The sequence below is a fragment of the Sceloporus undulatus genome, chromosome 4, assembly GCF_019175285.1.
Source record: "Sceloporus undulatus isolate JIND9_A2432 ecotype Alabama chromosome 4, SceUnd_v1.1, whole genome shotgun sequence".
NCBI classification, from domain to species: Eukaryota; Metazoa; Chordata; class Lepidosauria; order Squamata; family Phrynosomatidae; genus Sceloporus; species Sceloporus undulatus.
The window spans coordinates 4,868,464-4,878,895 of NC_056525.1; the positions used below are offsets into that span (position 1 = coordinate 4,868,464).

General features: G+C 46.8%; 1 protein-coding gene across 1 annotated transcript in view; it reads right to left on the reverse strand.

Annotated features, from left to right (window-relative positions):
- Positions 1-10,162, reverse strand: part of PSMF1 (proteasome inhibitor subunit 1) — a 13,304-nt gene extending 3,142 nt beyond the window's left edge. The window contains exons 1-5 of the mRNA XM_042464848.1: positions 9,829-10,162; positions 8,554-8,706; positions 6,522-6,604; positions 3,519-3,713; positions 2,388-2,441 (exon numbers count right to left, since the gene is read on the reverse strand). Coding sequence (XP_042320782.1) covers positions 2,388-2,441; positions 3,519-3,713; positions 6,522-6,604; positions 8,554-8,706; positions 9,829-9,957 — 614 coding nt within the window. The 5' untranslated portion in view covers positions 9,958-10,162. The remainder of the gene's footprint in view (positions 1-2,387; positions 2,442-3,518; positions 3,714-6,521; positions 6,605-8,553; positions 8,707-9,828) is intronic.
- Between the last annotated feature and the right edge of the window lie 270 nt (positions 10,163-10,432).

Here is a 10,432-nt window from a genome sequence, read left to right on the forward strand (position 1 = left end):
AGGAGAAGGGAATGGTGAGGGGTGGAGGGAATCAGGTCCAGCATTCTTCTCTCCCTCTGAGGCCTGGACCAAGGCAGATGGACCAGAGGGAGGGCTCTTCTTCTTCAGGCTAGCCCCTGAATGCACTCTAGCCCAGTAAAGCCTCTTCTGAGTAGTTCCAATTTATTTAGTTCTAGTCTGCTCTTACTTGGAGCATTAAAATATTTGTGGGGGATATGTTTCCAGATAGAATGATAAAGTTGGAAGAGACCACAAGGGCTATCTATTCCAACCCCTGCCATGCAGGAAGGCACAAACAAAGCACCCCCGACAGATGACCATCCAGCCTCTGTTTAAAGACCTCCAAAGAAGGAGACTCCACCATTATCCAAGGGATTGTGTTGCACTGTCAAACAGCTCTTACTGCCAGAAAGTTCCTCCTAATGTTTAGGTGGAATCTCTTTTCCTATAGTTTGCATCCACTATTCCAGGCCCTACTCTCTGGAGCAGCAGCCAACAAGCTTGCTTCCTCCTCAATATGACATCCCTTCAAATACTTACTTAAATCGGGCTATCATATCACCTCTCAACCTTCTCTTCTCCAAGCTAAACATACCCAGCTCCCTAAGTCTCTCCTCATAAGGCATGGGTTCCAGACCCTTCACCATTCTGGTTGCCCTCCTCTGGACATGCTCGAGTTTCTCAACATCCTTTTTGAATTGTGGTGCCCAGAACTGGACACAGTCTTCCAGGTGAGGACTGACCAAAGCAGAATAGAGTGGCACTATTACCTCCCTTGATCTAGACACTATACTTCTATTGATGCAGCCTAGAATCACACTGATCTTTTTAGCTGCTGCATCACCCTGTTGACCCTGTGGTCTACTAGGACTCCTAGTACATGTAGTCTTGTTAAGCCAAGTGTCCCCCATACTATATCTATGCATTTCATTTTTTCTGCCTAAGTCCAGAACCTTACATTTCTCTGTGCTGAAATTCATTGCGTTAGTTTTGTTAGTTGGCTCAGCTTTCTAATCTATTCAGGTCATTTTGAATTCTGATCTTGTCCTTTGGGCTATTGGCTACTCCTCCTAATTTGATGTCATCTGCAAATTTGATAAGCATGCCCTCCATTGTTTCATCCGTAAAGACACTGAATAGCACTAGGCCAAGGGCAGATCCCCTGTAGCACCCTTTTGGTCATAGATGTACTGTGAAATTGCGAAACTGCAGATAATAATGAACTTATTGAAATGAATGACTTCTGGCAGAGGTTGACCATAGAGCTGTGCTGTAGGACCTAGAGAGTTTCCTAGAGAGAACACCTCTCTAGGCATTTCTAGGTCCTCCAGCCCAATTCTATGAACAACTTTTGCCACAAGCATACCACAGAATTGTGTTGGAGGACCTAGAAAATGCCTAGAGCGAACATATTTTTTCAGATGTGGGTTAGTGAAACCATGGGTACCAGTCCTGGAGATACAGGAATCATATTGTATGTCCAGTTTTGGACAGTGCACTTTATGCAGGATGTGGCATCTGTATTTGAAATTATGCACTACTGTGAGCAGGTCTTCTCAAAGCTAATTTCAGTCAATGATTAAATGCATTCCAGGTTCACAAATAAACATTTGGGAAGACAGCTGTGGTGGTATCAGGTTGTAGCTATTGGGGGGTAGACAAGATGAGAGTGCTGCTTTTTGAATTTGCATATATGTACATGAGATATCTTAGGCTACATCCACATTGAGGAATTAGTCCAGTTTGACACCACTTTAACTGCCACGGCTGGATGGCTATGGAATTCTGGGAATTGAAGTTTTGTGAGATAATCAGCTTTCCTTTCTCAGTCAGAGCACTCTGGAACTACAACAAACTTTAGTTCCCAGAATTCCATAGCATCCAGCCATGACAGTTAGAGTGGTGTTAAACTGGATTATTTCTGCAGTGCTGATGCAGCCTTAGAGATGGGATCTAAGTTTAAACACAAAATTCATGCATGTTCCATATACATCTTATACATATAGGCTGAAGGTAATTTAATTCATTATTTTGAAAATAAATTTGTGCATGAAACAAAGATGGTGTACACCGAACCACCAGGAAACAAAGGTGTCACTATCCTAGCCACCCATGAAACAAGTTTTGGTTTTTTTTGGAACGTTTTGGATCTTAGAATTCCCGATGAGTCTGTACTATAGTAAATCTGTTATTACTGATTAAGATACATTTACCATTTATGAAGGAGTCAGAGTTGGGTGGCATAAAAGTAGAGGAGTTGAAGGTTTGTTGTACCAACTCCATAGCCCCAGACAAGTAGCATATTGGCAGTGATTCTGTATGCTGTTCCCATCGCTCTGGGAAAGGGACTTTTAAAAAAGGCCCTTTAGATAAAGAGAGAAACTTACCCAAAGGGGTCCAAATCTTCTCCACCAACAGCAAAGGGTCCCATGGGGTCTTGCCTAAAAAGGAGGGCAGATTCACTCAGATTTTGGACAAGTTTGAACAGTCCTTCATTTAATAGAGGGACAAGCACCTGTAGCAGCCTTTACAACCAGGTTGGTCAACTGCTTGCTCCTTGATTTCTTTAAAGGGTTTTTAAAAATTGAAAATACATAGCTACATTATGTACTTATTTCTTAAAAGACTTAAATTCTATGCTTTTATTGTGAGACCTTGGGTAAATTTAGAAACAGGACTATATAAACAGTTTGAAACAATTCCCAACTAAAATGGTACAATAATTTAAACAGGGTAAAAGAATATTAGTTAAAGAAGTTAAAACAGTTTTAAAGGCTGTAACAATTTAAAACTATGTACATGTATATTTAAAGCCGGCATGGTGTAGTGTTTGAGTGCTGCACTGGGAGACTTGGAAACCAGGGTTCAAATCTCTGCTTTGAAACTCACTAAGTGACCCCGAGCAAGTCACGCTTTCTCAACCTCAGAAGAAGGCAAAGGCAGCCCCCTAAACAAATCTTGCCGAGAAAACCCCATGGTAGGATTGCCCTAGAGTTGCCCTAAGTCATAAATGACTTGAAGGTACACAACGACAACAACCACCACCCTCTATCTTGGAGACATCACTTTATTAGACTACAACTTCCCAAATTCCCCAGTCAGCGTGAGGCACACAACAATAACAGCAGCTAAATGGAATTTTATCAACTATGATGCTGACTATAACACATTTAGTTTCTTTTCCCCTTCCATTTCCATTGACAGTTATGGGATTACGCTGAAGTGGGACATCTGTGAATTTCAACAGCAAACTCTAATGTCAGGTTTTATTTTCAAAAACTTAGAATTCTGGGGATTTTGTTGGGCTACATACGAGTTTGTGACCCACACATGGCCAATACTTTCCCTACTCCTCATTTAATGCCAGCCTCCAGGTATGAAGTGACACCAAAATAGGAGCATCCCTAAGCAGGCAAGAGATATTATTCTCGCCATCATGACTAACTTGCAATATGCTGCCTTGTGAGGCCCGAGAGGTGCCCACTCTTTGTCCTCTCCTGCTTTGCAAAGGAACTCACCAGTTGGGCTGCCGGCTGCCATGAGGATGTCGAGGTGGGATCCACAGTGGGTCGTGGTCAGGCGGGTTGGGAGGAGAGGGGTTCCTCTCATGCTTGGGCTCCTCCCTGGTGCGGATGTGTTCTTTGGTGTCCTCAAAGGGAGAGACAATGTGGTGGACGATTCGTGTCTGCAGTTCCTCTGTGTTCTGGTAGACCCTGTTGGGGCAGGAAAGTCAGAGAGGCGGTTAAAGTCTGGGCCAGTCTAACTTTCGTCAAAGGCAAAGTGTAGAGGCCCAAGAAATCATGTCTAGCCTAGCTTCATGGGGCAAACCAGGCTCTTCTAAGCCAGTGCCTTCCAGATGTGCTAAAATGCAATTCCCAGCATGACTGATGGCTTGGATCAAGAGTATTTCATAGAATTATACAGCTGGAAGAGACCACAAGCGGCATCCAGTCCAACCTCATTCTGCCGTGCAAGAAGACACCATCAAAGCTCCAAAGGCTCCAAGGTTGATTCAGCCTTCCAGGTCAGTAAAATGAGAACCCAGCTTGGGGGTAATTGGCTTACAGACAGTAAACAGCTTAGGGCGGCACATCCCATTCAATTGAATGGGCACACGTGCCTGTTGCGCCCTGTGCGCATCCGCGCCGCCACGCACGAGCCCCATTGTTTCCAATGGGACTCGAGCATAGGCGGAATTCGCCTTACGCGGACGGATCCGGAACGGATCCCCCGCGTAAGGCGAGGACGCACTGTACAAATGTGCCCAAATATTAATATCGTTAGGTGTGTGTGTGTTCTCTTACCTCCCCCCCGACACCCCCTTTGGGCATGTCCAAAATTAGGACTTGGAGAAAAAGAAGGCTATAAATAAATATAATAATAGTGACAATCATAGTCTCAAGCTGAGGTGTGGTAAGGTGTGGCAGAAGGCATGGTCAACACCTGCTTTATTAGTAGGAAGAAGAGTCATTTCTCCAATACTGAGTCCATGAACAAGTCTGACCACTTTTAAATTTGACTCATGCTCAGACAAGAGAGGTTGTTCTAGTAGATTTATTTTTAGTCTACCTCATGCCACATACATTTTTTTGAATGTTAACACAACTATGATATTGTTTACAAAAGCTTGACTCAACCACAAAAATGCTCCTCTATTCCTATTACAGTTTACATTTAAAACGAAAGGCAAGTTTCTAGTCCTCATGGTGAAACCAAAAATAAGCTTACCAGGGTGCAGTTCACGCTTGGCCAAATCTCCACACCCAGTGAAAATGTGAAGAAGATAGTCAGGGCATAGGGCTTTAATATAACATCTTGCTCCTCCTCACAATAAGCAAAATTCAAAATCATGCAACAGACGCTGTGCAAATTGCCTACCTCATGTAGGGAGCAGAAATGTTTTATTTTATTTATTGTATTCTGAGTATTTATACCCCACTCTTCACCCACAAAGACTCGCAGAGTGGTTTGCAGATTGTTAATCTGACAGTTGGCAAAGACCTTTGGCTACATCTCATTGCACTGAGGTGGGATGACCATATGCAACCCTGATTTGCATGCATCTGCACAGCTGAAGAGCCCACTGTGTGTACATGTATACACACAGAGAGACATTTCTATGTGTGCCTCTCTACAAATAAAATTCTTTATGGATTTTTCTGCTTATAGAAAACAGCTCCATTGCACAGTCTGAAGGCACTATATATATCTCAGGCTGCATCTGCACTTCAGAAATAATGAAGTTTGATACCACTTTAACTGTCATGGCTCAGTACTATAAAATTCTGGGATTTGTAGTTTGTTGTGTATCAAGAGCTCTCTGAAAGAGAAGGCTAAATATCTCACAAAACTACAAACCTCAGAATTCCATAGCACTGAGCCATGCCAGTTAAAGTGGTGTCAAACTGCATCATTTCCATAGTGCAGATGCACCCTCGGTCTGACACTAAGCATACCTGGGCCTGGCCAGTGGCTTGCAAGTTCAGCAGAAGCTTAATGGTAGAAAAATAGTTTTTTTCAGTTCAATTGCCAGAATCCCATTTATGTTGACCTCCATCACTTCCTGGAAATATTTCACCAGCCATAAGAGAAAACAAAATACTGTATATAATGTACAAGTCTAGAAATGTTTGTGCAAAAACTGATCCCCAAAAGCTGGGTCGACTTATCCACAGGTCAATGTAAGTACTGTATTTTACACTGAACTCTTTCCCTTCTCTGAGTAGAGTGGCAAAAGGTAAGAGCTTAGTTCATTCTGGGGCTCACCCAAAAGAAGCACCAACCCCATCTACTCTTTCTACCATGATGCTGCTTCTGGCCTTTTTGAATGCTTGGATGGGAAAATGGCAGTGGTGGCACCCCTTTGGTGCTTCCCCTCAAAGGAGTGCCAAGAGGAACTGGGCTTAGAAGGATCTGAATAAGACATTTCTGTATGAAGACAGTAAATGTCATCCTTTATATCCTATGTAACATGCCCCTAAGTTTTACCCTCGACTTATCCATGAGTCATATCAAAATCCATAATTTTGGTCCTAAAACATGTCCTCCACTTATATATGAGATCGACTTATAGTTGAGTATATATGGTAGATCATTGTGGCCCAAAGCTACAAAGTAGCTTTGTAGCACTGTGTAGAGTATATATTGAATGAACTGGTTTTTACCTAGGTGTTAACTCACTATTCAACAAATGATTCAGTGGGTGTCTTCTATATGGGACTACCTGGTAGGATTCCAGCCTCTCTCTGTGTTGTACTGTGCGGGTTCAACAATCTAACCAAACAGGATTCTTCTTGGTTTAATTTGCCACTGGTACGTGAGATGGCACTCCAAGACCTCCTTCCCAAACTGATGGAATCATGTGGCCCTAAGGGGCTGCTGGAGTCTAACCCTCATTGCCTTTTCTGGCCCCATCACTGGGTATGCTGGCCAGGGCTGATGAGACTAGCAGCCCAACAACATCCCAAAGGCCATGTGATTTTCACCCTGGACCTACAAAGTTGAAAAAGAGCAACAGTTACTTGTCAAAATCAGCCAGGTGTTCCGGGTTGACGTAGTCAGTCACCTTCAAGGTCAAATCTGCCACTTTCTGGGATTTGGGCTCCTGGAGGGGGAAGGAAAGAAGACAGCACTGAGTTTGGGACTGCCATAAGATATAGGGGGCAGTCCACATTTGCAAGAGAGTGAGATGGGACACTAGTAGAGAATGAGGAATGCCTTATTTAAGGGGAGACAGGTGGGAGAATGCTTGGCACTGCCCTCCACCACACTGCTCCTTCCATGTACATCCCAGGGAAAGGGCACCCTTGCAGCCATGACAAATAGATGTGTGAGGCCTTACTGTCCCCTAGATACACAGCTAGAGGCAGGTTGGTGGGAGATGGTTCTTTCTATCCTCTTCTCTATGCAAATTCCTACTCCTTTTCATTGATTTAACCTCTCCTTCATTTGGGCTGCTTTCTACTAACATCAAAAACAACCACAACCATAGAGTGTTGCTACCCAGAGCTGTTAATTTCTTGCTGTGGGCCAAGCCTACAGAGTCTGTGACACAGCTGCAGAAGAGAGCAGGTTCAATCGCTGGCAGCTCCCATTAGAACTGGCTGAGATTAGTATGCAAAAGGATCTTATAGCACCTTTGAGACTAACTGAGGCGCATTAAAGACCGCCTAAAAGCGGCGGTCTGACAGTGCTGCTGGTTGCTCCGCGAGGGAGCCGTATCAGCCAAACCGTGCGGCTCCCGCGCGGAGCAAAAAAGAAGCCCGTGGCGCGTTACACACCGCCATAAGGGACATCCTTAGGATGTCCCATTTTGAAAAAGGGGCGTCTCTTCCAGATTCCCCGTACCCTATTATGGACAGAGTCCGTAACCAATGGCGGCGGCCGTTCCACACGGCCGCCGCCATTTTGACGTAGCGGATGCTCTGCGTCCACACGTCACAGCCCAGAAGTAATGCTGCAAGTGTGCGCTTTGGCACTTGCGGCGTCTCTTCCGGGTTGCTGGAAGGAGTGCGATTTTTGCGCTCCTTCTTTGCAGAGCGGAGGAGTCACGCGGTTTGGCTGCTGAGACTCCTCCGCGCTGCAACCGGCAGCGGCCCGAGACTACCCCTTTTGGGCGGTCTGTAACGGGCCCCAAAATGGTGCTTCTTCCCTTGGCGCGGTTATGATGCTGCGAGGCGCCAATGGTGCACTCGTGACATCATAAGCGCCGTGCGACGTGCGGACGCTATGCGTCCGACACGTAATAATGGTGGCGCCTGTGTGTATAGGGTTGTTGTTCCCTGTGACCTTTTCCAACTACAGTATTGTTCTCTACAGCCCTCTGCAACCTGGTAGTGTTTCTTCTGGCTTTCTGCAAGACGTGCCCCACATCTCTGTTGTGGAAGGCCTGGAGGGAACAAGTGAACTGGGGAGTTGTTGTCCAGCACCTTCAAATAGCCTGATGTTAGGGTTGTGGAATGCTAGATGGAACATCACTGGGTCATGGAAGGCCAGAAGGAAGCATGCATTGGGCATGCAGGCTGGGGAATTGTAGCTCAACATCTCTGGAGGGCACAAGGTGGCAGAAAGTCAGAGGAAACAATGCCAGGGGTGTGCAAGGCCAGAAGGAACAACGCCAGAGGTGCAGAAGGCCAGAGGGAACAATGTCAGGGAAGGGTAAGGCTAGAAGGAATAACACCAGGATCACGTACGTTCAGAGCGAACGACACCAGGATTGCAGAATATCAGGGTTGGAGAACATCAGAAAGAGCAAAGCCAGGGTTAGATGGAACAATGCCAGGATGGTGGAAGTTCAGAGGGAACAACACCAGAAGGTTAGAGGGAACAATGCCAGGGATGTGGAAAGCCAGAGGTTGCAGGAGTTATGGAAGGTGGCTAGACCCATGGTGTGGTTAGCTTTATACTCCATAGACCACAGATCATATCTCCCTTTCCTCACCATTCTTCAAGGCAGAAAGTCTGGAAATGAAGGAGGGGAATTGCATGGCCATTGCCACATCCTCCTCCATTGCCAGAGGGACACTGCACTCTTCGGGAAGGAAGCCACCTCACCATGATGTTGAGGATGATACTGCCGTCCATCATGATTGCCTTCAGGAGGAGGTCGCGGGAGTCGTCCTTCAGCCGGTAGCGCAGGGTGTAGAGCTCCTTGTCTGCATTCCACCCGGTGGGGAGCATCTCCGACTTCCTCTCATTGACACCTGGCTGGGCAACAGTCATTCCCCCCAAAGAAGAGAGAGAGGTGATGTTTTGGCTCAGTTCCACCATTTCAAGCAGTTGAGGAAGGGCTCAGGACATACCCAGGGACTTTTTTGGACTACAGTTCCCAGAATCCCCCAGCCAGTGGTCATGCTTGCTGGGTGAAGTCTGGGAGCTATGGTCCAAAAAAGTCACTTTCTCATAACATTGGACGTAACTACACTACATATTAATTTTATCTAAGAGCTAGGGCAGTGCAGTGGTTGGAGCATCAGGATGGGGCATGGGAGATCTAGCTTCAAGTCTCCATTGGAACAATAAACCCCTTTGGGGCCAGTCACACAAATTCTGGTCCAGCCTACCTCACAAGGTTGTTGTGAGGATGAAGTGTAGGATAGAAGAGTCTGGTTCTTGTCACAATTTATGGATCATGATTGTTTTGAGCCCTTCTCTCACTCACTCATTCTCCATCGCAAGTTAAAGTGATGTCAAACCAGATTATTTTGGCCATGCGGATGCAGCCTTAGTCATGTTCAAAATGGAGGACCTTTTGGAATTCTTCCTGGACAGAAGGCTGAAATGGAGGACATGCCTAGGAAAAGGAGAGCCTCTGGTCACCTTGTCTCTGTCTGCTAAGGTGAGGAGGAGCCCTGCCAAGGGAGTGAAATTGGCAACCCATTCCTGGACCCTGTCTGCTGAGGGAGCAGAGAAGCCTTTCCAGGGGAGTGAAACTGTCCACTCTCTTCCTGGACCCTGCCTCCCAAGGGGGGCAGAGGAGCTTTGCCAGTGGAGTGGAGTTGGCAACCTCTCCTCCTGGACCCTGCCTTCCAGGGGAGTGAAGATGGCCACCCTCTTCCTGGACCCTATTTTCCAAGGGGCAAAGGAGCTCTGCCAGGAGAGTGAAGGTGGCCACCCTGTTCTTGGACCCTGCCTTCCAACGGTGCAGAGGATCCTTGGTAGGAGGGTAAAACTGGCAACCTCTCTTCCTGGACTCTGCCTTATAAGGGGACAGAGGAGACCTGGCAGGGGAATGAAGTTGGCAACCTCTCTTCCTGGATCCTGCTTCCAAGGGGCAGAGGAGCCCTGCCAGGGGAGTGAAATTGGCAACCCCTCTTCCTGGATCCTCACCTGGTCCCCAGGCCCCAGGCAACGGTAGTCGTGGGTGATGAGCTTCCAGTGGAGGTAGCAGAGGAGGGCGTCCTGAGGGCAGGAGATCCCAGGTGCCACCGAGTGGAAGAGCAGCTCCAAGCCGGCCATGGCGCCTCCTTTGTGCCCTGGGGAACGTGGGAAGGGGCAGACACGTGTCAGAAGCAGAAAAAAACACCACCACCACCAGCAGCAAGAGCAACAAAGAGGGATGGAACTGGGGCCCCAAAGTGAAAGGGAACCAGGAGAGGGACAAAACAGCTGCGTAACAATAGGAAAAAAGGGCTGTCCGTCCCCATAAATAGGTCCGGCTGGAAACAAGGAGCCCAGCACTTGGTTCCGGGGCTTTTCTTCCAAGCCTGCATCCACACTGGAGAAATAACCCGGTTTGGCACCGCTTTTACTTGTTGTCTGGCTCCTTGCTATGGAATTATGGGAGTTGGAGTTCGTTGTAGGCCCAGAGCGGAGCAGAGCTCTGCTCTGGGCCCCACAACAAACGCCAACTCCCAGAATTCCATAGCAAAGAGCCAGATAAAGAGTTAAACGGTGCCAAACCGGGTTATTTCTCCAGTGTGGATGCAGTTCA